The 26,863-nt window shown below is 36.0% G+C and overlaps 1 protein-coding gene across 5 annotated transcripts in view; it reads left to right on the top strand.

Annotated features, from left to right (window-relative positions):
- The window catches only part of ICA1 (islet cell autoantigen 1), a 67,729-nt gene that overhangs the window by 18,601 nt on the left and 22,265 nt on the right, over window positions 1-26,863 (top strand). For all 5 annotated transcript variants that reach the window (XM_085310552.1, XM_085310551.1, XM_085310548.1 and 2 more), the window contains exons 7-9: window positions 18,299-18,424; window positions 18,617-18,715; window positions 25,121-25,215. In XM_085310552.1, coding sequence (XP_085166678.1) covers window positions 18,299-18,424; window positions 18,617-18,715; window positions 25,121-25,215 — 320 coding nt within the window. The remainder of the gene's footprint in view (window positions 1-18,298; window positions 18,425-18,616; window positions 18,716-25,120; window positions 25,216-26,863) is intronic.

Genomic DNA, 26,863 nt, shown 5'->3' with positions numbered 1-26,863 from the left:
ATATTTTAAAGAATTTGAATGAGTAAATAACTTTTTTTTTCTCCCCAAATTCTTCACTACTGATCATGTTTTTAAGGCTCTTRAATCCAGGCTGTTTTATCTGCTGGTAACTGTACACTCTAGCATGAGCTCTGCTGTAGTGTCATAAAAATACAGACTAAATAGTGCAATTGCTGATGGCCCATGCCATGTTCTTCCCACAGTTCTGAAGATCAGGTAAGTTTTCCAAGAGTTTTCTAGGAAGGGACATGCCAATGTGCTATGCCCCCAGGCAGCAGCCTCCCATGAGCACCGAAGAGGCTCTGTTCTTCAATTTTACTTAATTAAGATGTCTCTGATGCTTGTACACTGCAGTGTAGAAACTCTTAATGAACTTGAATGTAACAGTTTTTCCCAAAATTAATTTTTCCAGCTCATGTTTTGCCTGATATGCTGACCCTTAGGCTGACTGTAAGAAAAATTATATCTGTTGCATTGCAGGATGTATATCATGCTTACAGAGCAAATTAATCCTTTCTGTATTTGTTTTTTGCTTCTATCTTCCTTCTTCTCCTCTTCTTCCCCTTCATTCTGAGCTTTGAACTCTTGCTGAAGTAGTGTGGTGAATACCCAGAGTTATCCTACTGGGATCTCGCAGCCAAGCTGAACTCCAGTGATATACTGGGAGTTGCATATATGGAGGGTTGGGCTCAGTTTCTCCCTGTTGTCTAATCCTTGCCGCTTTCCTAGAACCAGTTTCCAGGTGCTGTGCTTCTCTCCGAACCAAACAAAACTCAGATGGGCAGAGGAACAGACTGAAGCTGTGTAAGGGTAAAAAAAATAATGCATGGAGTAGGTTTGCAATAAAACTTTGTAACTTCCATGAGATTCATCAGCTTGGAATGCAGTGCAAGTCCTGCATCTCTGTGGCATTCAGATGCTTCAGAGTTTGCTAAACACTTTGTGTGTTGGATGGATACAGTATGGAGGAAGGCTGGTTCTTGACAGAATGCAGTTGCAGTAGGGAACAGTAGGAACATGGTTTGTTGTGGGCCTCCTTGTTTCAGAAGATTAGAAAGGCCCAACTCCACAGTGCAGAAGCCTGAACTACTTCATTGTTGAAGTATTGTTGAAGTGGAATAAATCTTACTATGGAAGAGAAGTGTCAGAATATTCCCATTTTCCCCAGAGATGCTAAACGGTTATAGGGCCCTTAATATCTAGCTGTTTTTTTGTGTGCAGTTTTGGAAGCTTAGAGGCTTGCCGTTGAGCTGTGTGGGAGCAGTTTATCTCACAGTTCTTCCTAGTTGTAGTACTTTATGTATTTGAAATTAATGCACTTAAAGAACATTTTAAAGGTAAGTCTGGCAAGAGAAAGGAAAAAGCGCTGAAAAAAAGATGAACAAGAAGCATTTATAATGATGAAAAAGTTAGAGCTTGTATGGACAGTTGGGGTATGATGAGGTGCTAAAGAAATCAGTTGATGGAAAGGTCAGAAGGAAAACCTTGAAGTATAGGTAGTTAACATGAAGATCTTAGCAAGCATGGGATAAGTTATATCTGCCATAGTCTTACAGAGAAGGTTTAGGAGGCCATGTTCCCCTCCTGCCTCACTTACCTGTTAGCACTGCCTGGTATGAATACACTTTGCTTCATGTGATGATGGAGAGGCATTACCATGTTAGACTATTGCCTGCTGCTCTCCTTCCACCCACCTAGCACCACAGCTACAAAAGCTCTGCAAACCTGAAGGCGCTTCTGAAATATACGAGTGGTTTTTTTTAACAAAAATTGTCTGCTAAATTTGAAAACTCATGGACATAGGAAGAAATGCAAAAAGGCTAGAGAGGGGAAAAAAAACATATACGATACTGATCTTTGAAATAAGAACAGGTGTGGCAGTCACACCTGAAAATTTCAGTTTCTATGTAAAATAATGAAAAAATCAGTAGGCATTTAGAGGTTAACAAAACGAAGAGTAGTAAACAATATAGGGTTATAAATAACATCACAGAATAGCATTGTTGTTTTTAAATTTAATTTATTAAATTAGTAGAAAAAATGCACTAAATGTAGTAATCTGGCTTGTACAAAAGTGTTTGTTGCAGTTTCTTTTGAAAAAATAATGGAAAAATGAACTTATATTGGCTAGAATAATAAGTACTGTCAGGAATTTAGAAAACTGGCTACAGGACTCTAAACAAAGTTGCAAAGAATCATAGAAAATAAGGATGGAAAATACCTTCAAGATCAACTAAACTGTTTTYGTGCCAGGACAAAATTGTGCATTTGTAATATATTTTCCAAGTGTTTTGGTACGTCTAATAAATGGAATTCAATTGAGAATGACACTCTTAATTTTTGTGGAGGTTGGTGTTGTCCTAGTTTTAATAAAGAGCTCAACTAAAAAAAGGTACTAATGCTAATTACATCTGCAGATGATAAAGAACAGGAAGATTTTTTGATTTTCCAAGCAGCAAAGAATACCAGCGTCTTAAAGAAAAATGTCTGGGGCCTTTGCAGTCACAGTGGTATAATCAATATACTTTCAGCTACCATAGGTGCAAATAGCACTGTAAGTGATTCATGCATACAGCCAGCTATGTTATTCACTGGTTACCAGCTTTGGTTTAAAAAAAAATGTTGTAGACATCAGTCATCTCCAGTTCTCCTTAGATAATACTTTCACATTAACTTTCAAGGTTAAGTTCATCTGGAAAATTTAAAGCATCTTTGCCTTTAGGTGACAAATGTGTAGGCCTTTGCATGTGTGAGAGCAGCCTAGGACTGGAAGGTAGTTGTTGCTCTTGGAAACGTCAGAAAGACCTATGAGTAGCATTGGTAGACCACACGTTAGGTATGAGCTTTTTGTGGCACTACAGTGTGAAAAATAAAGCTGACTTTCATAATACCTATCAGTAGTAGTGAGAGATGGCAAAATCTATCACTTTCCATCCAGTCTGTCACAATCTRTCTTTATCATTCTTCGTTCAAAATCTTCCCTTGAAACTAAAACAACAACAACAACAAACAAAATGAAAAGCCAATCTGCTTGCTGATTTGGATTGCTGCTTCTCATTAGATTAATAGCTGAGATTCTAGAAGACCCAATAGTATTTGCTGCAAGTAGCTGTGTACTCTAAAATTAGTAAGATAGTGTCTCTCTATACTCAGAGACCCACATCCTCATGCAGCAATGTGACAGAAGAGATAGCAGGATATTGTTGTACTTTGATGATAAGCAACATTTACATCTATCGCTTGTTGTGCCAAGCTGGTGCTGCCAAGAATATGTTGGGTTTCATTCTGATAGGGAATAGTGCTAAGAACATCATTTCTTTTTAAAACATAGTTTTTTAATCTGAAAATGTATGATTCTGGAGGTGTTAAATCTGTGAGTCTATATAATGATTTACCTGGAAGCAATGATATAGAAAAACAAAAATAAGTACTCTTTGTAAGAAATCATAGTTTTTTGCTTTGTCGTTATTGTCTCTCCTTGTAAAGGCAGATGGAGTTTCAGTGCTGAGAATATTGCCTCTATGCAGTTTCTGCTTTAATGTTTTTTTTCAGGTTCTCCTAAGTCAAATTCAATAACATTAAGTGGAGAAACCAAACTATTCAAGATAGTTTACATACAAAATGCTCAAGCATTTTAAGACAAAATTATAAAAGGTAAGCCTTTTTTGACAAGTCTCAAGCAGAAATGTTCTCCACAATATAAACATTTTATAGTCATATAACCTTAAATTACCATTTTAAGTACTATTTGTAAAAATCAGTATAGACAGTAACATAAAATCAATAGTTCTCTGAAGCCATTTCATGTATATTRAATATCAGTGATGATTGTTACTGGGTTAAAAGTGAAGTAACAATGTGTGTGGAGATGCCCTTTTAAAAGCATAATAAAAGGATGCTACTTAAAAATAGAATCGAGCTTCATGGAACAGATTACATCATCTTAGATGTACTGCTTGTAGAATATACTTGCTTCCAGAGATTGTTGCTTGCCCTTGAGAGATTCTTCATCATCTCTACAATTCTTTTTAAGAAAGAAGACTCTGAAATGATATCCAGCAAAAATGGCTATAAAATAGAATAAAACTAAGTGCTAGGCTACAGGTACAATATGGTTTTGAAAAACCTTGTTTCTCATAACTTAGCTGAAATGCAAAAAAGATGGGCAAGGTTGAATTGTTTTGCAATTTCAGACTTACGTTTGCCTCTTCTTGAGCTAAACCTAATTTTTAAAAATGTTCATCATATAATTAATAGAACTTGTCCTGTTTCAGCAGAATACAGCAGATAATCCAGAAATACATTAGTAATTGATTTCAGTGAATAGTAATGCTAATAATTATTACATTACTTTTGAACTTGGTAGTCCTAGTATTAAAAAGATACTCTCATATGTGTTGTGACAAACTTTAGGTTCCTGCGATTTTTGAGGTCCAATTATAGAAATACATAACCATTAAATATAATCTTTAGATTTTAAAAGTGATTCAACCAAACAGTTTTCACTTAATTATTCTGCTGTATTCAGATCTTAAAATGAGAAAGAAATGATGATTGCCTAATCAATTTTCAGGGCTCACATGGAGATTCTGATTCTGCAACCTGGTCTGTGAGGGCGAGGCCACTAACTCATGTGTATCATTTTGTGAATTCAGAGCCTAAATGAAGTGTAAAAATGTAAACAAAATAAGTTGTGAAAGGACAAATGAGATTTGGAAAATTCCCCTGGCCTTAACAATCTGAAAAGGCTAGGAGGATAGCTAAAGAAATATTTTTAAAAATAAATGAAATACAGATGTGACCAAACCAAGAGAATTCTGCAGGAGAGAAGAATAAACAGGAAGGGAAATACAGCTGTTGGGGAAAACATTGTTTACACAAGAGAACCAAGTTTTTCTATGGTCACCACTGCCCAGGAATTCTTTCTTAGACTTTCCTAAAATGCCTGGGCACATTCATAATGTAGTCCATCTGCTTTTACTTCACAAGGCCTTTGCTGTTCAGTTATATATTATATAGGATTTGAATAATTATGAAGGCACTATATTTGTTTTTTCTCTTTCAGCTAATAAAACCAAATTAAAGATACAATTTAAAAAAGTACCATTCTGAAAAGAAAAAATACATGAGCTACCATGCCATTTCATTTCTGTTTAGGGGTATTCCTAACAGGAACCCTGTTTGGGTTTCAAATGTCTTGTTTTTGTTTCTTCTGTGGTAGCACAGTGTGAGGTCTGAAGAGCACTACAGAAAGTTTTTTTTTTAATGTAATATGTAAAACCTTTCTGAATTTTTATCTGGATAAATATATATGTATATATAGTTATTGCGAGGGAAATAGAGAGATACTTACTGATTCATTAAACACTATCCAGAAAACCCCACGTAGCTCTTTTATATTTATTTTTCTATTTAACAGCATAGTGAGTTCAAGTAACATTATAGCTTAAGTGTGTTTATCACTGTCAAACTGRAGTAATAACAGTCTATAGGCTTACGTACAACAGATATGCATATACCTGAATATGAGGAGGAATTTCTTTATTGTGAGAGTGACAGAGCACTGGCACAGGTTGCCCAGAGAGGTTGTGGAGTCTCCTTCTCTGGAGATATTCAAAACCCACCTGGACATGATCCTGTGAGATGTGCCCTAGGTGACCCTGCTTTGAGCAGAAAGGTTGGACTAGATGATCTCCGGAAGTCCCTTCCAAGCTCAACCATTCTGTGATTCTGTGACATGGTGTTACCAGTGAATCTTGGTTATTAATGGATATCATATTCTGTGCAAAAAGAGGTTAAAAAGTATAAAAAACTAAAATTCAAATGTAGAAGTTCTGTTCATACATTAGTACTCTGAAGAGTGTGGCTTTATACTTTGGAGACTTAGAGCACCCAAGGACTAAATATTTAAGGCAGCTTGGTCATCCTGGTCATCTTCCTTCAGGTAGCTTCTTTGGAGTGACTGTGCCACACTAATTCTGCTAGAGTTTGCAGCATCTCTGGCAATGATGTTTCCTCAGCACTTCCTACATCCATCTCACTCAAGCATACAATCATTCTTCCTACTTGCAAAGAGGATCTTGCAGGCTAGTTTACTGTTCCTCAGTGCTTTCAGTGGGGAAAATCTTACTGCACCTGAGCTGTTCTCATCCCTTTACCTAATTCCAGCTTATTCACTGTCTCCATCTCCCTGTCCAAAARGGCCCCAGAGTCGCATAACAAGCTCACCTATGCCCTGAAAATTTCAATTTGGATGCAAAGAGAAGAAAAATTAAAATGACATTTTCTGATATGAGGACTTGAATCTAGATCTCAGACTACCATAGTAGTAGGGAGGAAAAGATGTCAAATTCAAGTTGAACTGTTAAACAGACAAGGAGAAGAACTCATTCTCTTGAGATGCCTTCAATTAGAATGCCATGTTGATTGAGTAACAGGAAGACTTTTGGTATCTGAATTTAGAGTACCTATGATTGATGGACAAGGTCTGACTAAAGTGTCTAACCCAGTAGTAGAGTTATTTTAGCAATATTTATTTCTAGCAGGCTACTATTTCCCCTCCTTCTTTGTTTTTAAGAAMGTAATTTAGCTTTATACATTCTTCCATAGGATTCATGTAGACAATAACATGGTTCAGGGTACCACTCCTCTCTTAAATATCACGAGTAAAAATTTCACATGGCAGATAACTCTCTAGGACTTGAACAGGAAGAGAGGAGGGCAGCCTGTATGTGTGGGCAATGGAAGCTAAGCTAGATGGGTCCAGTTGGTTTCTGTAGGTTTTGGCAATCTGTTTTCAAACCTCAACTCTGCCTGTGAAGGTTCAAAATGTTGTGAAAGTGAAATACCAAGTCTGAGCTTCTCTCTATACTGCAGTTATGATTTGTTGAAACATTGTAGCATCTGAAAATTGTGCACACACACCCCTTCCTATGAATGGATTTGTATGAATGCAAAACTTGCATGCTCTCGTACGGTTATATTGTATGAAGGCATTTCTACATGGTTTGTATTACTTAGGCATGTTTGGGCATAGGCAATGCTTGAATACACTCTGGCAATTGAAAGTAAGTCCTCTTAAAAGTTACAAAATTCTGYAATTCAACTTGGTTTTGAATTTTGATAATGGAAAATCTGCTATATTACACARATATTGCAGCAGGAAAAAAGAAATTGCTGGCTTTTTGGAAAGGCTTATTTATTATGTCTGTGCTGCCATATGTCACAGAACAGCTTTCAGCAGCACCATGAGAAGACATAGAACCAGTTTGTGTCCAGCAYTGCGCCTTGCTCACAAACCCTCCTTGACCTGGGAACATACCATAGGGTTACCCTGTCCTTAAGGGTAATACAGTAGATCAAATAGAAGTCCATCTAATCCATCACCTGTCTTTGTTGGTGACCAGTGATAGATACCCAGGGAATTGCAAATATATAATAAGATTTTCTTGCAATATTTTGAGCAGTGGAGGCATCATAACACTTCGGGAGTTGTTTTTTTGTAAAATTGTCCAGTTGCTTTTTGAACCAGTGTAAATTCTGGCCCTCACAACCTATCACTGTGTGATCAGAGAGTGCCCCTGCTAATGCAGGTGTTACGTGAGGATTCACTGCATTTTGCATTGAGTTCAAACTGCTAGTTCTATATCATGCCCTCTAGTTCTTGTATTGGACAAAGTATGGTCTTCACCAACATGTGTGGTTTGATGGACTTCTATCATGTTCCTTCTGTAAGAGTAATCATACTCTTAGGATCACARTCCTCATCTATCATTCTTTTACAAAAGCTATTTTACATCTGTGATCATATAATTTGTGCTGTTCTGCTTTTTTCTTCTTCCAGAGTAATACAGCTTTTTCCCCCAAAGCTAAGCCTGAGCTGATATGCTCTTGCAGATCCAAGCTGGCTAGGGCTGGGGGAACACTATGCATATATGAAAAAAAATTTTATGCTATTGTATAATATTCATGGTATCACCTGCATAATGTGTGAGGAGGTTCTAGTTTTTCCCCATCTCTAAGCAGACACAAGACAGTTGGAAAAGGTACAGAGTGAAGCAGCAGGAGTCAACACAGGGCCAGGAAAGAAGTTAGGAGGTGGAAGAGGRAACAGAGAAAAAGGAGCAAGATACATGTGCATAAAGGAGAGAGGGAATGCTACTTGGCAGGATTCAGTTTCTGTGATAGCCGTCATTGATTGTATCAAGAAGATGGTACAAGCTCCTTTGCTTTTGAAGAAAAGGAAGAATATTCAAGCCAGCCATAGTCTTAAATCCTCACAGAGGTCAGAAAATTGCTCACATCTGCTGACTGTCAAGAGTTATGAAGTAAGCAGTAACGACCACAGTTTAGTCATTACTGCCAGGCTGAAGTTACATGGCATGAGAGCCAACAGACTCAAGGCAATAAAATTTTTACAAGCTGAATACTGAAAAACTTAAGAGGGGAGAGTTTGACATAAATGTGACACAAAGAGCAAATTTCATATCCCAATGAATATAATCCACGAAGAAGTGATGGTACATTTGCATGACCTGGCTGTTTTGTAAATATGATATTTTTAAAAAATCCACTCTTGGGATAAAAATAGTATTGACTATCTGAGAATGTACTTAGTAACATCTTTTGTAATCTTGAACTTCTATATTACTGTTAAAGGAAAAAAAAATAAAGCAATGCTCACTGAACACTTTGCTTTTTAATGTAGCTTTGTCTTTGTCCCAGGTAGCTTACCATAAGAGAAATCACTGGCAGCTTACCAGGTGACATGGATTTGAAAACGAGAAGGAAAAGGATTGCATCTGAGCAAGAATACYGAGAGGTTAAAGGCAGGGATATAAATTAGGACAAAGTTATATAGGCAGGAAAAAAGAAAAGCTCTTCAGTCAAAAAAGCAAACGGAGAAAGGAAATTGTGGCTTGTCTGGGATGTGTTTGTATCCCCAGCACARTGGCAGTATGTCCAGTGATAAGTGATTTTAACAACATGACAGCATATGTTGAGTTCTGGATTTAGGAGAAATCCATCTCTCCTGTATATTCTTTTCTCCTCTCAGGTGGCAGATTGCTAATCACAGCTCTGYTGCTGAATATGCAAGGTTTCTGAAATAGTTTTTGTCAAGGCTTTCTGTAAAGAAGTATCTTAGCTGTCAGCCAGTGGCAGGAGTCTCTAGGAAACTAATACAGTCTGTGTTAGTATATGTGGCAATCCACATCTCTAGTTTGAAAACTGGAGAGTATAGAAGAGGAGGGCAAGAGGTAATTTGAGGACGATGGGAAATCAAATAAGATGAAATGTTTTGAGGTCAATCTATCTTATTTATCAAAGAGAAGATATAGRGTTGAGTTGACCATGGTATGTGAATTGCTGCAAAGAGAAAAAACACCAGATAATGAAAGGCACTCTGGTCTGCTCATCGGAAGTTATGTAGTCCTTGCTTGGAAGTTCATGCTAGATGAATACAAATAGGAAAAAGGTGCACATTTRAATAGTTGAGGTTATTATTAACAGGAAGTTGGTTATTTTATGGACATCACTCTGCTTAGGATTCATCACCCCTAAGTTCAGACATCAGTGGTTGTAGATGTCTGCACTTAATCTAGTCRGCAAAGATTCTCTTTATAGTCAATGGAGGGAAAGAGGCGCTTCTATAGTGAGATAAATCAAACTGTAAAGTTGATTGTTTATGTTTGGCAGATCTTCATCAACAAAAAATAATCACAAGGTAACAATGCAGATGTCAACATCCGAGCTAGGCAGATGGAGTCTACCTGTGAGGTCTTTCTGGAAGTCATTATAGGAGTAATATTTTACGATGTAAATTTAATGATCTGTTCTGGCCTTAAACTCTATATCCAAGTACATGGCCTCCACCTAGGAAGACTTTCAGATCCACAAAGCTGGATCAAGTATGAATGACCAAAGGAACAGTAATTCCGTTATGTGTAAGGAAAAAAATCTGTCAAAAATTGAACCAAAATAGTGGCTGCAATTTTAAAGTCAACTTTGAGCCATGCCATTTAACCATATTCATACTGAAAATTGCAGAGTCACAGAAAATAATGGCTCCTTTTTGGTGCTTYCTGAATTTTCAAAGTTTATTACCTRCAAATATCTGCATGTTTTTAATGAAGTGCTTTTAATATACCAACAAAAGGTAAATGAAGTATAAATGTTTTACTTGAAATAATGTAAAGAATTGTAATATTCCTTAAAAGTATTGGGTTTACTAAAAGTAATGACAAATCTCAGGTATTTTAAAAACTGTGAAAACTTATTCCAACACAAATATGTTAAATTTTCCTTATTACATGATTACTTTGTTTTCCAGGTATAGAGGGTATTTAAAGTTGTAATTACAAATGGATTTAAAGTACCAAATGTTATCATCCAACCTTAAGAGCTTTTCAGGTTGTTCTGTTCCATTCTGGGAGATGACACTGTAATGATTTTTAAAAAAAAAATCCTGTGTGTATATAATTTAGGCTCTGAATGATATAACTTTGCAAAGAGAAATTCCTTATATATAGCTTTCTGAAAAGCTCCTGAAAATTCTTTTCAAATTATAATTTTTTCAGTACCAAGGGGCAGTGTGGTATGTTACAAGTAGAAGTAAGAGCTGCCAGAATATGATCAGTTTCTTGATTTAAAAAAGAAAAAACAATTATTCTATAGCATATTGTGCAATGCAGAGACAAGACACAGATGGACGCAAAAAGCTGCCTCTTATTTCTGTTAATTTCATGGACCTTAGATACTACATTGCATTATCAGCTGCAATGCAATTTCAGAGATGTTTGTTGTATCAAAGTTATCATGTATCAGTGTAAAGTGTCCATATGAAACCTAGTTCTGTCATATAATCCTTGTATGGCACATAAATATAGCATCTTTATTATCCCTTACTGAGGAGATAGGGGGAGAATGGAGGGGGGAGTTTAAAGTCTCATAGCCTTACCRATGAGACCTGATATACAGTGTGCAAGAGCACCCCTCAAAATCTGGAATTTTAAGAAGAGTTTAGTCTTATCTTCACTCCAACCTGCACACTAGGTATGTTTATGTTTTTATTATAAATCAATGAAACAAAAAAAAATCTATTCAAACTGTCATAATTCTCATGTCAGGAGCACATCTGTAGGCTGAAGTTCGTGTGAGTGTATTATACAGACACCCAGTGGCATCTCTAATGCTGTTTCGCTGGTAGTGGGCTCAATGGAAAAGTTTGTAGCAGACCCGAGTGTGTGCGCCCATGTGTATAATGCAGTGGAGCTTTCGGAGAACGATGCTCTAGAAATCAGGAATAGTATAGGCTATTCATTACCATAATCGTGTTTACAAGATAGGGATATTTAGTTGTGCTATGTTGGAAAGCAGAAGAAATAGGTGCTACCTTGTAAAGGACCTTGAGCTTTACCTGCTTTCTGCATCTTGTGCTCAGCTTCAGCTGCCAAGTGCCTGTCTGTGTGATTTTGGAGACAGGCAGGAAAATTGCTTCTTGAGGTTCCTGTGCAGATGCGTGGTACTCCCTGCCGGTGGGTTGTGGTGCTAGAACGGTGCTCGCATGGGTGCCATCCATGCTTAGTGCTAGAGAAAAAAACCCTTAGACCTGTATTTACATATTCCATAACTCTGGGACAGGTCTGTAATTTATTCAGTGCTTTTCAACGTCTAGTACAGTGGGGCCCAGTTTCATTGAAACCTTTGATAACTGCCACAAAGCAAATGTTAAATAATAATAATGAGCAATGCCATTGAAATCAAAGGGAATATTCACATATTCAAATGAAAATGTGAATTATCATCAGAGGCTATTGTTCTTATGCATGAATTAAAATTATTACAGCTGTTACATTTCACATTCTGATTACAGAGGTGGGTAAAAATCCTGGTTTTGAATAAATAAGCTCATTTTGTGAGATGGAAAACTTAAGTGTAAGAATTACTCTAAGCTCATACAGTTCAAATACAGTAACACTGAAAATAGCTGACAGCTGGTGTCAATGACAAAGTTTACATGAATAGCCACTGCATTTGGAGGAATAAAATTTCAGTTACAGTGTGATATTTTACTAGTTTTTTTCTAGACAGTTTTGTCATAGTATAAGCAGAGTAAAATGCATGTTAAAAGCATGCAGATTTCATTGTTCTGACTAGAAACAAAAACTATTGTGAACTAAAGGAAAAATAAAACTTTTACCAGCATGTGTTGAAGACTATGATCATTCTGTTTATAGACAGTTAATGTTTCAGATCTAGTTGTTTGATAGAGAAACGTGATTGTTCCGGTGTCTAACCTGATCCCAGTAAATACAGTGAAATGCTGCTACTGTTGCACTAATGCATATTAAGCTGCATTTCTTTGTAGTCTTAAAGAATGGCATTTCGGTAACAATTCCACCCTGCTAGCTAGTCCTGCATAGGAATAGGAGAAATAAGACTGTCSGTATAGCAAACATATCTGGAGTTTTTCTTCTCAGTGCTGGAAAATACTTCTTTTAAATATGTATTCACTGTTGTTCTTTTGTGACAAAAAGGCAGATCATACTTCTGTTGCTTTCAAGGAAAAGAAAAGTAGACATGCAGTGGTAATTAAGTCTTTTGTATGAATTGCAACATGGTTGCAAATTTGCTTAATCAAATTTAATTGGATGAGGTGTGTGGAGATGGGTGCACAACCACAGACGGTCATAATTCCCAAGTTCACCATTCTGGACTGAAATGTACCATTGGAACTTGTTAAGCACTCTCTTCTAGGTTATTTAAATTTATATTGTCTCTTTCAATAATAGAATTTCATTTCTTGAACAAATCTGACATACAACTGAGCTTCAAAACTGAGAGATTTTATTTGGATCTATTGTACTGTCCACATAGCTTTCCTTTTTATCTAGGTATTTCTCACATTATAAATTTTACTTCCTAAAGTAAATTTTTATCAATGTTTCTTATCAGATCATAAATAAATATTTATAACTAGGTCTAACATATACAAACAAAGGTATCTTATCTCATATTTAACTATTGTTTTTATATGTTATTCCTGCAACTTCATGGAACAGAGCTTTATAGATAAAATAAATCCTATTTCAAGTCAAGGGAGTAGTTGAGTCAAAGTATAGCTGGCAAAATGCAGAACATACCAAAACATACTGGAATCAGGTTTAGTACTGTGCAAGACTCTGGAAGTCCTTATGTTGCGCATGGAGCGGTTTAATTTTAGGCTTTATTTTGCATAGAAACCACTATCTTTTCTGTTTTCAGACTAGCACGCATCAATCTTGAATTAAAAATCAATTGTATATATCAGAGTAATCGTGTAATGGGTACTCCTTGTCATAACTTCATAGCTTTCATCTGGTTATTACAGTTTTCAGGAACTGCGAATCTGATTCCTTCTACTTTCTGCAACATATATGATAAACAGTTTGTCCTCCAAGTAAATCAGTTTGCGTTTAAGTTTCGTGTAGTCTTTCCAATGTTTATTTTTGCCAGAAAGGTGCTGTACTTATTTAATGCAGAGATTTGTGCTGATTTCATCTGCTGGTAGAGTTTACCCAGAACCCCCAATAGGAAAATTTGCTATATTCCAGACATTTTTCCCCTCTTGATTTACTTAACCCCCTCCCACCTTATGCACACACTGCATACTTTTTGGATCAAGTAAGTGAGAAGCTGGRTGACAAACTAAACGGGAAGCATCTGTTTCTGCTTCTATGTTGGAAATGCTGAGACAAAAGTATACTATATTAAAAATGAGTTAGTGCCATTTATCCTATGTAGGTTCATTTTGGAGGTGACTCTTCACTAGCTGAATCATCCCTGAAATTGAGCTACTACTGAAAATGAACTGTGTATTTTATAGTATACTAAAAGGAAATAATAACACAGAAATATTAGGGAGGACATAAAAGTTGCTTGAAAATACATGATGAATCCATATTTTAGTTACCAAATGCACTGAACAGGTTTCTTGATTGAGCCTGAACTTTTTTTTTTTTTTTTTTTTTTTTTTTTTTTTTTTTTTTTTTTTGATGTTAGTACCCTTGAAGACTGGGACTTTTGTGTTTGCATATGGGTTTAGGAACCTCTGTTTGCAAATACTGGCCCTTATAATCAAACATACAGGAGTCTGACTTTCAAGCCTCAGGGCTTAGGATCTTATCATTAATTTTTTGTCTTTTAAGACTATTTGAGTTTTATCTGGCTTCTTATATTTATTTAAGCTATTGATTTGATAAAATATTGCTCATCAAATTTGTGTTTTATTATGTCCTCTCTGTAAAGAATTCTGTCTCTTAAATATAGTATTTTGATATTTGTATTTGAGGGATTAAAATTAGTTTCTCCAGCAGGTTGATGCTAGGAAGAAAAAAAAGATTGAGAGCAGTATCCTTTTTCTTTCCCCTTTTTTTTGTCATCTATACCATGATGAGATTTTCTTGTACAGTATAAAATTCAAAATTCAAAGCTGTAGAGTGAAACTAGCAACTAAACTTTGCTCAGATGCTTAGGAGCTGCCTCTTTCAAATGTTCGTCACATTTGGATCAATGCAATTCTCTAACAGCCAGTAGAATCCTAATACTCTTTTCAGACCAGGATTTTGATGAAATTTTATGTGTTCGGCTTTAATGAAGTTAAATATATTCATAAAAATTTGCAGGACTGAGGCCACAATGAGGTCCTTTTGTCTGTCATGTATTAAAGAGTAATTGCTGAGAAAGGAGAAGATTAGTATGTATTACATCAGCGTTCCCTTGCGCAGAAAACCAAAGGTTCAGTCTGATAATTTGTGTGGGATTAAGTAGATTATGATTCATAAGCATAAAGGTTTTAAACTTAATTTGTGAAGCTACAAGTAATATTAAAAGATGTTTAATAGTAATTTGAATTGAAAATGCATTTATAGGCTCACATAAAAGGCAAAAGATCATGCTGATGTATTATGCAGTGTTCTTTCTTGGCTGTCCTGCACTGCTGCTGTAAAATAGAGAATACTGCTTAGCAAACGTTCATTGTATCAAAATGCTGAATAACATCGTTAATTTAATAGTTCTCATAGTAGTATCTCTTCCCTGGTTGGCAAGAAAAATTGAGGCATCCGTAACACAGCAYTGCATTAAGTATCTGCATTGACATACCAGACATAGGGGCTTGTAGTCCACATTGGGTTGAGTGGATCATCTATTTCTTTTTATAAATGTTCTAGTTTTTAAAAGAGACAGTAATTGCACATTAAGATACATGTTACATTGTTGTTTCATGCTAAATCTCTCTGGAGGCTGCATGCTAGAAGGTGCTACCTAGCAGAAAATAAAGTGATATGTGCTACAAAGGGAAGAAAAGAGCATCTTATGTGGAAGTTTTCTAACCTTTCACTCAATTGGAAACTTTTACAGGTTTTTTTGTTTTATGATTTTTTTTTTCTTCTAATGAATTGGAGACATAAGGTACATTTGAGTAGACCCAAATTCAGTCTGACACAATATTTAGATTCTTTGTTCTTTTGGACTATAAGTATGCAAAGTATGCACAGTTGTTTTTTCTGTGTTTTCACAAAAACAGTGCTATCATATACTGAATAGGAAAAGATTCTGATCTTGGTGTACCTTTATAAAATATAGTTTTATACTTGATGCAATTGCACTGACATCAGGTGAGTTTCCCTGGATTTTCATGTCTGTAACTGAGATTAGAATTTAGTCCTTCACATAGGTGTAATTGAGAATTTAGTCTTAAGTCTTTCTGGGTTTCTCAAGGCTCTACAACATATCTTCTTTAAATGCCTGCCTTTTGTAGCAATTCTTACTAGCTAAAGATGTCCCTACTCTCGTATTTGGGCATCAGTTAAAAGTTCCTTTTTGCACAAGCTTACAATTTTCTCTACAATTCTCCTATTCTCCTTTTTAGACTCAAAATTCTAAATCCATGTTCTCAGACGCTCAGAGCTAAAACAAAAAAGGGATTTGAGGATCTGATGCAGGACATAGGTGTGTTATCCGGTACTGCAATCCAAGGCTCCCCACTCCTTCCACTAGGAACTGCTCGCATCCTTCTCTGTTGCTGCCTAATCTTGGAGGCAGATGAGCTCTTTACCCACCTGCTGTTTTGACTAGAAAATTCTGCATATGATCAGTATTCTCCCAGCACAAATAGCATGGTGCATTGGTCATATTTCAGCCAGGCTGAGACCCACAAGCTAAAAGAAGCAGTGTGAAGTCAAAGGCTCCCAAAGTCAAGATCCCAAACTAAGGGGCACTCTCGGAGCATGCCAATGCAGTTGTGACTGGGTAAAGCTTTTCACAAAACATGGTTGCTCTTTAGGGGAATATCTTGGCAGTCGTTGGTCCTTCCTTTTATGTCATAGCTTAGCATTCAGAGGACTTGCCGGAGGAGTGAAAGTCACAGTTGCAATTTCCTCTTTCCTGAGGGAGTTCAAATTTGTCTTCACCTCACCAAAATGTATCMTAACTACCAAAGAACTCTTCCAGCTATGGAGACCCCTTTCAGTGTGATGCTCTTCCAATACGCAGCAACAATAGCACAAGTAATCACTAAGATACTGAAGGCTACTGATTGGAGTATTGGTAAAGTTTGGAGAAATGTAGGATTTAGTTGTTAATACTGCCACTCAGGATTTGTTACTTGTTTGGTGTAAAATACAGAGGTAGCCTGCGAAAATGAACTGATGTGCAAGATTTCCCCTCCTAGATGAATGCACTAACCACAATCTATTTTATAAAGGTAAAATATCACTGACGTTTCTTATTTAAAAAAAAATAAAAAAGGCAGATTTTCCAAGACATACCATCTTTTTCCACATGCAAAATCCCACCTGTGAGAATGCTGCATTTGTCAGTGCTTTTGAATTATGGTAGTTCATTCCTTACGGAGAACTCGGACTTATGGCACGTGCCACTCTACTATATTACTAATGCTCAGCTGATCTAATGAGTTTGGTGAAAAAGAGTCACCATGCTCACAGCAACTTTAGACATTGCCACAATTTGTGTGAATGGGTCATCTGAAGAATTTGTGATGCAGACCTGTTGGTGTTTTTCTGCCTGGTTGAAATTCGCATACACTGTAAATGAGTTTAGGAAAAATAGGTTAGAAATACAACCACCCTACTGCTTTGGATTGCGTTTTGAGGTATGTATCTGTCCTTACAGTGCAGACAGCGTGAGTATTTACTGCACAGCTCTGGATTCACTKCTGAGGACCAGGGGCACACAAGTTTGTTGGATCTTGACTTACTTGATTGAGTCTGTGTATTTTGAACAAAATACATGTACTTTCTCTTGAGTTGGGCAAGTAACGTATTTAATTTGCATGCAGTGATTTTTTTTTTCACTGTGAAACTTTTTGGAGTGTAGCTTTCTATTCTAACTGTGAGAGAGTATAGGAAAACCATCAGATTTTGTGTTTGATCATTTTCTGTTTTTTGGAAAAAAAACTACGAAGAGCTGTATGCACATTTTTCTGTTAATAAAATATTTAGGATAGTATGTATACAAAGCTGTCATAAAAATGGGGCATCCTGGACACAAAACAGTACATAACTTTCTATGCTGGTATCTAACAATGAGAATACTAGTTGTCAAACGTGTGGCTTGTTCAATCGAGTGTCTTGTATATACCTAACAGATGGTAAAAGAATGGTTTGAAAACTATAAAAGGCTTTGAAACTGAAACTGAAGTTGTTTGTCCATAAGAAAAGGGGCCTTCGTATATCTCTTAAAGCAGTAATAAATAAGAATAGCATTTTATAAGAAAAACGTCAATGAAAGAACTTTTGTGGCAGTTCAGAGTCGTTGCAGTGCTCTACCGTGAACAAGAGCTGCAGATTGATGACTTTATAGTTTATCAATGTAGTATTTTTCTTACTAGAGGGCTTATAGATGCCTGTGTATGCATGTGTATTATGTAGTAAACACATTTGTTGATCGGGCTTTAAATTGAAATTTCTGTAAGAAGACACCAAAATGAGTATSTTGTCTAATTATTATCTTCTCAGTATATATTCATCTTATGTATGGGGATAGAAGACAATTTATTCACTTAATACAGAATAAGAACAGTAATGTGGAAAATAGTAGGAACTAATATATTCTAGCCTGCCATGTCTTGATTTCTGTGAGATCGATGCTATAATAAACTTACATATAAATTTTTAAGTGAGGCTGTTCGGTTGTCTGATTTTCTTAAAAGTTTTATTAGTTTGCTTTTTGAAGAAGTTGYGGTAGAAAAGTGAAAAAAATTGTCTCACTACATAAACAATTGTCCCTTTGATTGAAGGTTCAAGCTCAAGTGCGGCATGCAAAACTCAACTTTGACAAACTGAAGACTGATGTCTGCCAAAAAGTGGATCTTTTGGGAGCAAGCAGATGCAATCTCCTTTCTCATGTATTAACAACATATCAGGTATCCAAAGAAAATGTTGACCTCTTAAAAGAAAGATTTCCTGTTAATATGCATTTTCAAAAGAGGTTACTATGACAATATGCAGATACGGCACAACTATTAATACAACTAATAAGGGGAGAGTGGGGTAAAACTTGCATTAAAAGCAAACTGGTGTTTAACATTGTATTGAAATTTTACCCTCCCTTACAGACAACGCTTCTTCATTTTTGGGAAAAAACGTCACACACCATGGCAGCTATCCATGAAAGTTTTAAAGGTTATCAGCCATATGAATTCACTATGTTAAAGGTAAAGAATATRTAGATATGTATGTTTCTTCAGTGCCAAAAATAAGAGACAATACAACTTTGTAGAACACACACATTCATATTTTGTATGCTTACCATAGATTGTCCAACAGTGGCTATTTTATCTCCGGTATTTCGTTTCATTGAAATATAGATTGTTTGTCAAATGCACTTCCGTCCTGTGAGATTAAAGACTGCATGTAGAGCACAGTGATTAATGACCTATTTCAGAAGAAGGGTTTCACTAAAGTACATGTTTAAGTGTTCACTAGGATTGTGCTTGATTGGTCCTAAAAAGTAGTAAAATCCAGCAGAGTTAGGGATTTCTATTGCTCTCCAAAATCCCACAAATAAATACTATTTTGCTTTTRTGTCTGTTTTTTAAAAAATGGACCTCTTTAAGAAGACCTTATCAGAGTGAATATGAGTACATAGATGCTCAGAGGTACCACACCTGTTTTGGAGTACAAAAATTGTTTTGCTTCACTAGTATTTGGTGATTCTTTTATAATCTTTGAATATGGAATATGTGCAATATCTGACTGAACTCTGAGTTCAGACTTTAGCCAAGTATCTGAAAATAAGCAGTCAGCACTGTACCTGCACACATAGGAATTTGCTTTGCCCATTGCAATTGGAGATTCGTTAAAGAAATAGGGAACCAGTGGGAAAAGTGCATTAACTTTCCAGTTCCCCTGCACTGTATTTGGCTTGTAGTTATTTTGTGCAACCTAGTAACTCAGTGATTGGCTGAGTCTATTTGTATGGGAGAAAAACAGCATTTTAATCTGGAGGCTTTATGGTAGGATTATCACCGGAAGAAAAGTGAGGAATGAACAGCTTGCAGCAAAGTGCTGTTTGCTCAGAGAGACAACCCAGTCTGAAAATTACTAAGTCATAGCCTCAATCCATGAGATGTTTGTGAATATTACATGTAGAAGAGAAAGTTGGGCTACACTGTGCTATACAGCTACCCAGAGCTCCTGGAAAATAAGCACCTGAAGGTATAGAATTTAATTCACTCCAGGCTACCAAACTCATCTGTACATGACTATGCTATGTTTAAAGTTGTTTTCTAGAGTGTGGATTGAGAGGTAGCGGTAGCTGAACTTTGAAGTGTACAAAAGCTTGTAGAGGCTGTTATTCCTGCTGCTTGAAACATCAAAACAAAACAAATTAATCAAACAAACAAATGTCAAGCTTCAGTCTCTCCTGACCAGAGGAAAAGATAAAGAGATTCTCTCTGTCCTGGACAGYATTAAAACTGCAGCTCTTCCAGGCTAACCGTCTACTGAAGAATTTTGTCTTGCTGGAGACATCCTCATTAGCATGAAGTTAACGTATTTCTAAGCTTCCTTCTCTCCTAGTCCATATCACAGAAGACAGGGATCCTAGCTGTAGTATATCTCCAAATTTCAGCAGCAGATAGTTCGGGCATGTTTAATTATCCTGACATTACCAGTAATTGCTTACAGACTCCCCAGTTAAACTCCAAAACAGAAAAGCAAGCTTATTTCTCCACTCTCACCACCCATCACAACATTGCCTAGTTCACAGTCTGGATTTAGAATAGCCAGCATCCTGTCCAGGGGACTGGGTGCCACACGACTCGGCTGTTTTTCTCATAACTTTGTGATATTTGAAGTCTTTGAAGAATTTTTTCTCTATGCTTTGAAACAAACCAATTTCAGTCTAATACAGTCTAATTTGTSGGGACAGTCTCTATTTTTGCTGGGTATATTTTGTTTATTATCTTGAATATCTAAAAAGTTGTTTATTTGAGCAAGACAAAAGCTGTTTCCAAATGTATTGCAACATTTAGACATCTTGGAGGGAAACTTGTATAGAAAGTGCACCTGTTCTGGAACATAAGGTACCCAATTTTATTCAGTAAAAATAAAATGTCTGTTGTTTATTTTATGCATTAAAAATGTGTAATCTGAATATATATAGTTGTTTAAAACACGCATGAAATCTTTAAAAAAGCCCATTTTTACATATTTAATCAGGTTTATCTCTTTTAGAATATTTTTACTTGTCATACCTTAAAAGGGATCTTGTAAAAGAAAAGAGGCACAGGTAATTTTATGTAGTTTTGAATCTGGTGTTTGCAAATCATCCTCGTCTTTGTTATGATTTCAGTTGTGATATTAAAGGCTTACCTTCAGTGATCCTTTCAACTTAAACTAAGCAACCAAGCATGTATGTACGTAACATTAGACTTCTACTTTAAAACAAGAATTTAAGGAAAGAGTGTTAATATTTCACTTAGATGTAGATTTTCTTATTGAAAAATTAGAAGGTGCTATGCACTGGAAAATTACTATTTGCATTTTGAAGTATGAATATATTATTTTACTAGGTTCACCTCAAAAATGAGACTCTTAAACGCCTCTCAAGATTGTTTCTGGAAAGAAAACATTGTCTTTGGAGATGTTTGCCAAGCTCCCTTAATGAAAAGCAGCCTATTTGTTTGTTTGTTTTTTCTTTTGCTTCAGGGTATAGAGTGAAAGTGTAATTGTGCTATTTCAGCTGTATTTCCTAACTGCTAGTTTTAGGCTCGATGAAAGATGGCTATTAATGTGCTAACAACTGTATTGTGATGTAGAAGTATCCTTTACTGTAATATTAAAGATGATGGGCTGCTGTTCTGGTAAAACTTGTAAGGTTTTGTTTTCTTGAAATTACTATATGAATTCAAATTTATTTCAAGGGCTACTTTCCAAGAATGATGCCTCTTTCTAATTTCTGTAACTGTTTATTTGCCATAGTTACTTAATGAATATTTAGTTACATTTTCTGCATTTCAATACTATAATACCAAACTTCCTGAATAGTTTATGTGAGCCTAGAAATAATAACGGCTGTGGGTAAGGAAGTCAAWAGGCCTGGATCTTTGTGCATCCACTTATCTGTGTGTAAAATGGGACACTGCTGCTTGAATAGTTTGGAGAACTGTGTTTGAAAAGATACTACAATATTGCTGTGTTCTGCTGATCTTTACTGTRGTCTGATACCATTCTCATTTCTGTTTGTTATTGACTTTACTCACCAGGCAAGATAGCCTAAAATTTTGTATCCCTGGGTTCTCTTTTTCTACGTGGAACTCCATGAAAAAATTCCAAAGCCACCTGCTTTTCCTCTTCTTATTTGGATCCCCCCCACACACACACGAAACATGCCCACTTTTTTGTCTCCTGACTAGTACTGCAYTTCCCCATATGTTGGTAGGACTTCCTGGGACATATTCCTGGCTCCCAGAGCTGCTGTCAGCGATCCTACTTCGATTCTTTCCTGGTAAAGAGGAAGTACATAACTTATCCAGGGCACTCATGGGGAAATTGAGTGCGTTGTCAGTACTCATGTGATTTAACTGCAGAGGAAAGGCTTTGTGTGCAGTCCAGATGATCTTGGCTTGGCTTGACCCAGGTTTAGGTGAAAGGCTTTTTATAAGGGAATAGCAGTCAGCATATGAATAGTGCCTGAATTGGAATTTGAGTTAACTCTGCTGTGAAGGAGCCCCTTGTTGGCTTGGATATTTATTCTGAGTAATGGGTGCAAGCAACRTACCGCTGGGTAGCTTTCAGCTGGAGGGGCATAGACAAGATAGGCAGAGTGACTGACTTTGAACTTGCTCCACTACTGTGGACATCCTTACCCTGATTTTTATGGTAAAAGAGAAGTCATGAAGCCAGGAGGAAGTCTTTCTCAACATGAATAGATCCTACCTTCAGTCGCATGTTTGGCTCTCTACAAAGGCAATGTGAATTCACACAAGTGCTCTGGCAAATACTATGAAGTTATGGATTTGTTTCTTCCAAACCAGTGAAGTCAGTGAGGTTTCATACACCAAACTGAAGTGTGCTTGCTTCTGTCTGAATTCAGTCTATATGCTTGTAGCCTTTTTTAATGTTTACATTCTCTAGCTAATGCAAGTTCTTCCTTTCTTCTGATATAGCCTGAAACAATTATAGAATGTCAGTGGTTGAATTTCTATGCAGGTTGATAATAAGGATAACGTTACTGTGGATTTTCATTGAGAAAGCAGTTGATGATTATTTCATAATATTCAGTTGTATTTCATACCCATTCTCAACCTTTTTTTCTTTTAAAAAAGACCTGTCAGTTTGTAGTGCACATGGGGATGTGGGAGGGAGGGAGGCAGGAGATAGGAAAATAATTTCATTATTTGCTAGCTAGCAGAATTTGAGAGAATATTGTCTAACTGGCTAAACAGTTATTGCATTAAAATATGGCTCCAATTTTTAACAATTTTCATTATAATCTCTGAAACTGAGGCTATCTTTCAGCCTTATATTTATTTTTCTAATACAGGAAATAGTAACTCTCATTATTATCATGCCATTTCCTTCCCAAGGCACTTGTGAACACCATTTCTATATGCTGTTTCCGTGGTTTGATCACAGTCCATTAAAACGGATTTCCTGAAACACTCTRAACAATAAAGGAAGCATCATAATATAGTTTTTTGCAGGAGGAGGATGACCTCTTTCCTTTTTTTCCTTTTTTTATAAAGTTGGTGGAGACTTTACTTTTGATGTTTGTCTTAAGCTTTTATAATTAGGCAGTAGTTAAAGTAGCTCTGTTATTCAGAACCATTACACCCCTTCTTTTTGTGATGGGTTCTGTTCTGCTGTACTGTGGGGCAGAGCACCACATGCTGTCAGACYGTAACCTCCTGGGTAGAGTATTGGGTAGCCTGCTGCAAAGGTGTCCAAGATAGCTCGAGTGCCAGAAGTAGTACAGTCCCCTTAGTGCAAATCTTTGTTTTCTTTTTCTGCATTGCATTTTTGTGTGAGTAGAATATGTATTCTTATGTTTCTGAATGCTAATCCAGACCCTCTTGGATCAATGCAATAATTCCCATTGATTTTAATAATACAAAAAGTACAGTTTAATCAGTACCCTGTACAAATGCAGTTAAGGGGTAATATATTCATTCACAGGTAATCTAAGGTGACAAGTATCCATTTCCAGAATCTAAGAAGTCTGTTATAAGATATTCTGATTAGTGCTGTTACAGTGTTTTTTTAAAAAATGGCAATCATAGAATAAGAAAATTTTACTTGAGGCCTCTCTATTATTGCTGCTTATGTGATCCCTCATTCTTTGATGTACAGTGTCTTCAGATACTTATAACAAATTAATTTGTGGAATGGAAAGAAGAAATAGCTTACTGAGAGGAAAAAAATGCAACTGTAACATATGAAAAATCCATTAGTTTGGTTTCTAAAATACTGAAGTATACATTTCTTCATGTAAACAAATGCGAACCTAAGCAGCAATTGGAATGCTCCTTCTAGTGACTATGTTTTGGTTGAAGGAACAGTGCAAATATGCACTACTAAATGAGTGGGAAYATTTTTATCGTAATAGATTGGCTGAGGGTTCTAACCTTTATTCAACAGATTAGACAGACATAGTGATGATTTTTTTTGTTGTTTTGCTATTCTGATGACATATATTAGCATTTCATTAAAACTCCAGACACAAAAAATACTTTTTTGTACTCTTTGTGTTTTGCATAAAAGGTGGCTTATTCATTTTATCTGTAGCTTTTTCTATTTTGGAGAGGAGGAGGAGACGAGGCTGTAAGAGTATCAGTTATAAATAAAATTGATTACAACTGTTTGAGACTACTCAAGTGAAACATGGTTTTATTTTTTAGAAAGCTGAGTCGGACTTTGGAAAGAGGGAAATATTTTCAGCTGCACAGCAAAACCATTGGATAGATGTAGTTAAGATCCACAAATATTTAAATACTATCTTCATCTATTTAGTTTGTCATATAAAAATACTAATTAATGCATAACAGGGACAACCAGTAGTACATTTATCACATATGTGTTCTTAGTCAACATATAATGCTTTGTGTGTTCACTTGTWAGTGCGTCAAATTAGGGTATGGGTAGTATCTTCCCATTACACTACAGGTCTAAAGGTTATGTAAATAGTTGTGTCAGAAAAAAGAGAACAAAGATGTAGAGTGAGGAAATGATAAATTTTTAAAAATGAATCTTTTTCATCTTAAAGACAAGTCCAACAAAGGCAAAGAAACACACTTTTAGTGGCTGCTTTGCACATCGCATAGATAGTTTTCATTAAAAACATTGGGAACACAACATGTGTTCAGAAGTAGCCAAGATTTGTCTTCTTATATAAAGTGTATGAGCTTTGTGTTCCTGTGACTCAGCTGGAATGAGTATCTTCTAACATTTTTTTGTTATTTTGTTTGTTGGATTCACACATGGCTTTGACACAGCTCAGAAACATATTCTTGCTTAATTTACATAGGCTCTGTAGTGTTTGACCTTACATGACCCACTTTGCTTTCCTGATTTTGTTGCATTTTTTTCTTCTCATTTGTGTATTGATTATGATCTAGAGCTTACAAGATCCTGTGAATAAACTAACAGCAAGAGCAGAAAAGGAGGACCTGCAGATTGAGAACACTAAAGCAGTGCAAGATCAGCAGAGTCAGTAAGTCACATGTCCTGTATCTCAAAATAATACATATTTTCATTTGCACTCTGCTTTCTGGTTGCTAAGATTATTTAACATTTATATCTGGAAATACAGTCATAGCTAGTTTGAACACAGCAGCAAATAGTAAGCTTAATATGAGAATTCCTGAAATGCTATAATGTGTATTTGAGAACTACCAACTTTTACGTTGAAACTGAGTTTGAAAAAGTACCATTAACTCTTTTTGTCTTTTCTAGGCTTCTCTTTATTTTTTCAGCTTTTGCTTCATTTTTTTTTCTTCAGTGGTAAACAACTTCACATGGGAGAAGATTGTATTTCTCCCTTCAGCAGCATCTCCTTACACCTAGGAATCGGATATGGATTCCTGATTGCTTTGAACAGCAATTAGTTTTTGTAATGTATACAGTATTGGTTAGTAATCCAATGAAGCAGTGGGTACTTAGTAAAAGTACATCTAAGTGAGCTGATGCTATCAAGGTTTGAGTTACCTGTAGCTCTAAGGTGAGAGAGACTTATGAATGGGCTGCTGTAGGGAGAGGCGAACAGGAGAACGAGATGTGATCCTTCCCCTATGGGACCATCAGGATTCAGTTGCGAGGAGATGCAACATTGATATAATCCTGCTGCCACCTGTTGTTTTGACTGTCCATGGTTAAGTGAAGCACCCAGCTAAGGATCAGTTGTCAAAAAGCAGAGAACAGCTTGACTGATAATTAATGGATTTTGCTTGGTTATTTATAATAATGTTTTTAAGAGTTCTGTTTTCCAGTTCTTTTATTTGTTTAGATTTACATCCACTGATGAAAAGTAGTTTATAAATTGGTCATGTTTTGGTGCTAAGCAGATTAGAAAGGACTTAGCCAAGTACTGTTTGGCAGGTGATTGTTTTCACAGCAGTTGTATGAATCTGCTGCTCCTCAGGTGATGATAATAAAGAATTTCATAAATGATTGTTTTCTCCAACATTGAAAAATAAAATTCTAGAATAGATGCATGATTTATGCAAGATGTATGTGTTGGCAACTACCAACAAATGCTGTGGTTGCCATGTCACAATTATATTTTTCATTCTTTTTTTTTTTTTTTTTTTTTGTAAGACTGGGGGAAAAAACTTTCCATATCGTATTTCTTTTTAAAACAAGCTATAAGCATCTAAATTTTAAATTCCAGAAGAATTACACAATATAAAATAAAGCTTTTAAAACCTTCGTGTATTTTACACCCACAATAAACATTGTACTAGAATGTGGCCTGAATTTAATGGCATGGGACAAAATTCATCTGACTTGGTTGATATTTAGTTAGTTGCTATTACAGATGTAAAAAGATGAGTACAACCTATTCTTGTCTGTAACAGATATATTTTCTTCATGATATTTATGTAAATAAAATCTGTAAAAGCAGATACAGTGTGTATTTTTTATTACAGATATGAGTGAGATTAAAAATGTGAGRTAGGTAGATAGAGACTGTTGGTCTTCAATCTAATTTGTCCTTAACAGACTTTTGCCAATGAAAGAATAAAAATTATCAACTAACCAGCATGTATGGCAAGTTCAGGAGTCCATATGAATTACTATTTGTTTGCTATTGATACAATTCTGCTATGATGTGATTGAGAAAGAGAAAAATGTATTATACC

The sequence above is a fragment of the Rhea americana genome, unplaced genomic scaffold, assembly GCF_003343005.1.
Source record: "Rhea americana isolate MKP2758 unplaced genomic scaffold, rheAme1 scaffold_32, whole genome shotgun sequence".
Lineage (NCBI taxonomy): Eukaryota > Metazoa > Chordata > Aves > Rheiformes > Rheidae > Rhea > Rhea americana.
Note: the sequence above shows the minus strand (reverse complement) of the source record. Positions and strands in the feature narration are given on the sequence as shown.